This window comes from Lactuca sativa, chromosome 1 (assembly GCF_002870075.4).
Source record: "Lactuca sativa cultivar Salinas chromosome 1, Lsat_Salinas_v11, whole genome shotgun sequence".
In the NCBI taxonomy this organism is placed as follows: Eukaryota; Viridiplantae; Streptophyta; class Magnoliopsida; order Asterales; family Asteraceae; genus Lactuca; species Lactuca sativa.
Window position 1 is genome coordinate 78942267 of NC_056623.2, and position 7069 is coordinate 78949335.

Consider the following 7069-nt stretch of genomic DNA (forward strand, 5'->3'; position numbering starts at 1 on the left):
GCCACTCGAAAGCCACCACCACTGCCATCAACCATCGCCAAACATATCTAGTTCAGGAAGGCAGTGGACACGTATATATGGCTAAGAAGGCGGGGTAGATGGTGACGAAAGCGGTTTCCGACAAGATAGTTGAGTGGCTTTCGTTGACGATCCATGGGCTTTCAGTGGCTTTCGTCGGCGATCTGATGGTTCCAGTAATGGGGGGTTGAGTTCTAAAGGTTTCAGGGGTGATGGAGGAGGAGGATCTTTGTGATGGAGGAGGAAAATCCAAATTTGTCGATGGTGGTTGCAGGTGGGGTTGGGATCAGGTCCAATATATTTATTTTTATTTAATTTATTTTTTATAACTAAAATAATAAAAATATTGAAAAGGATAATATAGTATTTTATTTATACGAGGGAAAAACGCAATAAAATCATAACCTATGGACGAGTCGAGTGCCAAAAAAAAAAAAAAAAAAAAAAAAAAAAAAAAAAAACTTAAGGATCAAATGTGTAATCAAACCACATGGACGATTTCAATAATTCATTCTTCCTTTTATACATCAGGTTCAACACCTAAAGTTATTTCTCGCTGAGTAATGTTACAACAGTCCAAACCGGTAATTTTTTAAACATAAATGACTTTTCTTAAAAAAAAATAAAGTAGTGACATTTTGAATAGAAACATGAAAATATAATATTTTTATAAAATTAACCCTAAAAGTAACAATAAAATATTCACCTTTTAAATATTCCAAGAATTGTTTTGCATTAAGAACCATTAAGTGCCAAAATATTAAAAAAAAAATGTAGAATGTGAGAAACAGCAATATACCTTTATATATTACATATTATAACACATTCTACTTTTATTTCTTTCCATTTTTTTCTTACCAAAGCATTGTACTTACAAAAAACCAATCCGAAAATAGCATTGTACTTTCAACTTCATTATTATAACAATGAAAATTGGGTATATTTTTTTAAACTACAACATTGCTATTTCTTCTATTTCCATAACAAATAACAAAAATCTAGAGATTAAAATATATATATATATAAATAACCATATACACTTGTCAAACAACGCACAAAAGCGTGCATATATATTTATTTTCATTCATCTTCTGTCATTCATTCCAATTTTACAACACACAAATCTAAATAAAAACGAGTTCTTCTTCACACGAAAATGTAGCAATAGAAACACAAGAAGTCGATACACAAAAGCCATAAGTGAAAGGATGATTAGATTTTTCCATTTTGAATTTTCATCGGGAGAAACATCGTATACATTATGAAGAGCTTGATACCCTGAAATTGTCCTAACTTGTCCCACTGCAAATGATGTCCCATCATACTCATTCTCCAACAAACCCTAAAAACATAATCAAGTTAAATTCTTTAGTTAAATGCAAAAAATAACAACCTACTTTTGTTTATTATGATTTATTATTTATAATGTCCTACTTTCATTAAAAATCTACTTAATTATAACAATGTCATCCAAATACAAATTTTTAAACGTACAATATCTTGATAAGAAAAAAAAAGGGTTAGTCTCATAAAACTAAAAGACCCTATATTTTGTGTTTTTTTCGGATTAAACCTCATCTTTATTTTTTTCATGAAAAAGACCTTATATTTTTTCATTTTTTGCAAAAAAAAACCCTCAACCTTCTAAATGTTTCCAAATAAATCCTCAACTTTTTTAGTTTTTCCTAAAAAACCCTTACATTTTACAACTTTTTTAAGGGAAATCGTCAAAGAAGTCTCAATATTTTTGGAAAAGTTTCACTTTCGTCCCAAAAAGAAAATTGAACATAAAAGTCCTGATTATTTCATTTTGGCTCAAGTTAACAAAAAACTCATTTTTTTCTTTTAACAGGAAATGACATATTATCGTGTAAAAATCAAATAATCGGGACTTCTCTGTTTAAAAAAAATTGGAACTAAAGTGAAACTTTTCCGAAAATATTGGAACTTTTCTGACAATTTCCCCTTTTTTTAAAGAAAAATGACTAAAAGGTCCAGATAGGAAAAAATGAAAAAATACAAGGCCTTTTTCATGAAAAAAATAAAGTTGAGGTTTAATCCTGAAAAAACACAAAATATAAGGTCTTTTAAGAGATTAACCAAAAAAAAAAAAACTAAAAGTACAATGTTATAATTTGTTAGATTTTTCAAAAAAAAAAATGAAAGTAGAATGTTGTAATAAATCCTTTACTTTTATTCAATTATTAAAGTTCCAAATAATTACACAACCAACATAAACACATATTCTTCATATCAATGTCTTGATAAGAATAATAAAAAAAACACACACCCAATTTTTTCAAAATACAAATAAAAAACTCCTCATAAAACTCACCTGAATTGAGTAAGTGTGGAAAGAAATATAAGATATGGGAAACATCCACACGGGTCCCGGCAAAGCACTTCTAATTCGAAAATAGCCAGCAGAAAGCATCATCATCACCTATAAAATCAAATATCATAGGGGTATTTCAGACATTTGAACGACACTAACATAATAACAATAGCTTCTTGGATGATTTTTAAGAAACTCACATGTATAAACACGAGTGTTGAAATAGTCCAAAACATATCTTGCAAAATAGTGGCAACAACAAGCACAATCCCTTCATTAACCAAAAGGCACATGAAGAAATTGAGCACAAAATACATCATAAAGCTGAAATCATTTCTTAACCCCACAAGGAAATAGAAAACAAGACTTGATGAAATTGAGATTAGAAATAAAAACGGGAGACTTGCAAACAGTTGTCCTGTTAAAAAAACTAATCCCCCTGAATGTTGATTTGAATCTTCACAACCATACACCTGCATTCAATAAAATTCGTAGTTTTTTTCTTATTTAGACATTGTACTTTGAAAAATGTATTACATGCTATAAATGATAATAAACAAATGAATGAAAGTATGTTGCTATTTCTTGCAATTTGATAGGGATCATAATTACCTTGACTTCCTTCAATTGTGCAGGGACCCCAACAATGCTTAGTAGAGAAGCAAAAGATACAAACACAAAGATTGCAGCTACTCGTGTCTGAGAATATACAAAATCTTGTAAGTCAAGGAAAAGATTAACGTTGTAAACCACATAGGAATGGAATGTGATTCCGATCAATTGCTCATTCCGTTCTTTTGTCAATTCCATTCCATAATATTTACGCAAACTTACCGCAACCGAAGACAACGAATGCCCTAATCCCGAAAAAGCAGTGCCAACACACAGTGCAAGAAGCATGCAAAGAATCAACCGAAGCCAATAATATTTCCACTCTCTTGACATAATCAACAATGATCTCCATGTCAACACTGCAATTCTTGTTGCACTATTTGCTTTACCTTTGCTTTTTAAAGATGGACCTTCCTGTTGCCATAATTTCAATCAAAAAAAACATCTTCTTAAACTATGAAAAGAATAATATTAACTTAAAATGTAATCTTGAAACTAACAAAATCAAAAGTTGTAATGATTTTACCCTTTCGGTTAGCCTAAGTATCATAGTTTCAACTGCTGCTGCATCAGCTGAAGATCTATATGTTTCTTCAAGGGTTCGGATTGCAATTGCAGTGTCCATATTAACCGATGAAAAATCTCCATTGTCATCCTATTTCAAGAAATATTAATTATAATTCATAAGGCTTTAAACTTTGTGATGTATATTGAATAAATCTTTGAAGTTTGTGATGAAGAATGTATGATATATCACCTGCCAAGTTTTGCACATTGCAATAATTCGATCAAAATCGGTGTTTATTGCACGAAGAAAATGATCAGAAGGACTTTGCATAATAGGGCAAGGAAACCCTGCGTTTGAAAAATGTTGCAAACAAGCCAATGTTTCTCCAAAAAACAATGTGTTTCCATTTGAAAGAAGACAAATTCTGTCATAAAGTCCAAACACTTCTGTGCTACTTTGATAAATGGTGAAAATTAACGTGCAACCTGTGCTTGCTAGCTTCTTCAATGTCACCATCATCAAAAGTGCAGAAACACTGAAAAAAAATGGAAAGATTGTTTATTTGTTCATCAAAAGTGCAGAAACATTGAAAAAAATGGAAAGATTGTTTATTTGTTGTTTATTGATTTATTCCACAAAAGGGTATTGAGAGTAAGGGCAAAAAGATTGTTTATTGTTCATCAAAAGTGCAGAAACACTGAAAAAAAATGGAAAGATTGTTTAGCTGTTGTTTATTGATTTATTCCACAAAAGGGTATTGAGAGTAAGGGCAAAAAGGTAAAATCTTTGACCTGTCAAGTTGGTAGAGAGGTTCATCTATGAATAAGACTTGTGGCCTCATTACAAGCTCTCTTGCTATGCTGACACGTCTTCTTTCGCCACTTGGAAGGCCTTTCATGTAACAATGTCCACCTATGAGTTTATTTGCATAGTCACCTAATGACATGGCAAGAATTGCATCCTCTACAACACTTTTCTTTTGATAAAAAAAACCAGGAAGTTGAAGGAGTGCTGAGTAGTAAAGAAACTCGCGAACTGTTAATGATCCAATTAGTGTGTTTTTTCTCTCAACAAATCCCTTTCAACAGCACAACAAGTTTGTTAGAAAAATCGGGTCCCACAACATAAAAATGTTGATTCCATTCCATCTTACTAAACAAATCTTGAAAACTTACATAGGATCCATACTGCAACTTTGATTTTGCTCCATTGATGAATACTTCACCATATGTTTTAGCTGAATCATCCAACCTTCCTAAAGAGGAATGAAAACTTGTTAAATATCAAAAATCTAAAATTGGAAATAAAAAAAAAAATTGTTAAAGTTTGACTCAATACCTGCAAGGGCTCTTAACAATGTTGACTTTCCTGACTTTCCGGGGCCCATGATGACTGTCATTGTTCCAGGTAAAGCATAGCCATTTGAGCTTTTTATAACTCGATCAGAGTATTTTCGTTTTCCCTTTATAGTAACTGTTAAATCCTTCCACACCATTGTAGCACCTGCTATCTTTCTTGCTACAACCGCACCTTCTGGTAATGGTGGAGATGGCATGGAGCCACTGTTGAGCTTTGAAAGAGATGGTGAGATGGGGGTGGTGGCGGTGTTAATGGAGTCACCACCACCACCACCACTCTCTTCCACCCTAACTTCAACATCTGGTTCTTCCCAATCAGGTGAATCTTCAAATGAAATTGGTTGTCTTAAAGCACCTGGTTTTCTTAAGTAGAAAAAGTTACTTGATGGTACTCTGCTAGCAGGACTGCTTGCTGAAGATGATGAAGATCTGTAGTTATCTGATTGAGACTGTATTTCTTCCATTATATCTATCTACCCCTCTGTAACAATGAGAATAAGATCAATGCTTCATTAAGAAAGACTTCGTATATAAGAGAATAAGATCAACTACATTCACTTTAGAGCATTAAATTCCAACCACAAAACTAAGAGGACTTTCAACAAACAGGTGGTGAGCACAATCATCATTACTCCATCCTCTTGTTTGAAGCTCGAATCTCAAAATCTACTGAACCAAATGTGTCGGAAACAATAAATTGAAGAAAATCTAGTCGCGTAAAACCATTAACCCACGTATGCAGCAAAAGGTGATATAAGAAAGCTTCATCGAGATTCGAGAAAACCAATCTAATGTCTGACCCAAATGAATACACCGCACTCCAAGTAAGATTCTGATCTCTCCATGAAACACGACTACTAAGAACCCTAAAAGATTGTTTTTTACTACATTAAATTAACTTAGCAACTTCAGGAAACACAATGAAGAGGGTATCGACCCTTTTCTTTTGAGTATTGAGCAGTGAAACAATGGTCCAAATGGGGTGAACAAAAACTACACCACAAGAAGCTAAAACCAGCAGCCATAGACGCTCAATATACTTGCAGAATGAATGAACACAAAAGTAAGATTGAAAGACAAAGACAGGAGATTGTAGAGAGTGACAAACTAACCTGGATCTGAGGGGGAGAAATGAGAAATCGATTGTTGTGAGAAATGGAAGACAAAAGACAGCGTCGAGTCGACATATCATTATTATTTACTCCAGGCTGACTTCAACTGAGTTTGGATTATTTTCATAAACACCCCCTAATTTTCTGTATAATTGCGGGAACTACCTTGAAGTTTTATTTCTTCGATAAAAAGGTATTTGGAGGCGCGTCTTGCTCATTATTTGATTATTTCGAATTAAAGTTGCATTTAAGTGATTTTTATTTAATTATTTGTGGATCACTTAATATATAAGAATAAAATAAAAATGATTAGTTATAACTCAGTTTAACCTGAGTTAAAATATTTATTAATAAACCATATAAATATGTTATTATGTTTGTCTAGATAAATATTGCTCAAATTATAGATGACAATTTAAAAAAAAAATTAAAGAAGTAGTAAATACTTTTTTGAAGTTATTATTTAAGTATGGGCATTTTATATCACATAGTTTTTCTAGTAACCCGTATGTACGATTAATAATTTAATATAAATCAATTTATTAAGTTTATACAGAGCATATTTTTATTTACATGATTCATATAAATTTTGATTTTTTAGCTGCAAATATAGCATAAATAAATTAAAAATATCTAGTAAGAATATGTGATATATAATAAAAGATATTGTGCTATTTCATGTGGTTGTGAATGGTGATATCTTATATGTCGATTTTATTGTGTAGCTATATGGGCTTACCCGTCAATTAAAAATGGATCGGGATTGAAATGAAAATTCTTATGCTAAATGGTTTTTTATATTTATATTTCCAATTACTTTGTTTAAAGTAGGCAAATATTCTTTTCTGAAACAAAGAAAAATGCTAAATATTCTCTTTTTAATAAATTAAAATGGATGAATAATATCTTTTTAATAGCGTATGATAAAAGTTATGGTACACGTTTCGCTTTTACGGAACTATTTATGAGAAAATCCAAAATAGCACCAAATAAATAGATAAAAAAAAACAATCAAATATCTAAATAACAATTTTCATATATTTTGATAATGCAAAGTGCACGTAAGTTTATATTAAATAATAGCTTTAGTTATCTCAAACCAAACTTGACTTATTGCTAATTGTAT

At 31.5% G+C, this 7069-nt stretch overlaps 1 protein-coding gene across 1 annotated transcript; it reads right to left on the reverse strand.

Annotated features, from left to right (window-relative positions):
- Nucleotides 1-1058: 1058 nt before the first annotated feature.
- LOC111886035 (ABC transporter G family member 3) lies at nt 1059-5909 on the reverse strand. Its single transcript, XM_023882277.3, has 11 exons — nt 5411-5909; nt 4812-5312; nt 4649-4728; nt 4265-4551; nt 3723-4008; nt 3492-3620; nt 3188-3379; nt 2966-3052; nt 2554-2826; nt 2354-2461; nt 1059-1360 (listed from the first exon to the last, which is right to left on the reverse strand). The coding sequence occupies exons 2-11, from the start codon at nt 5293-5295 to the stop codon at nt 1103-1105; spliced, it is 2184 nt and encodes a 727-aa protein (XP_023738045.1). The 5' UTR covers nt 5296-5312; nt 5411-5909; the 3' UTR covers nt 1059-1102.
- Nucleotides 5910-7069: the final 1160 nt, after the last annotated feature.

Coding starts and splice junctions, on each gene's coding strand:
- LOC111886035 (XM_023882277.3), bottom strand. CDS start 5,295: ATGGAAGAAATACAGTCTCAATCAGATAACTACAGATCTTCATCATCT. Junction 3,053..3,187: donor ATTCGTTGTCTTCGGTTGCG/GTAAGTTTGCGT, acceptor GTATATTCTCAG/ACACGAGTAGCTGCAATCTT. Junction 2,462..2,553: donor CAACACTCGTGTTTATACAT/GTGAGTTTCTTA, acceptor TTGATTTTATAG/GTGATGATGATGCTTTCTGC.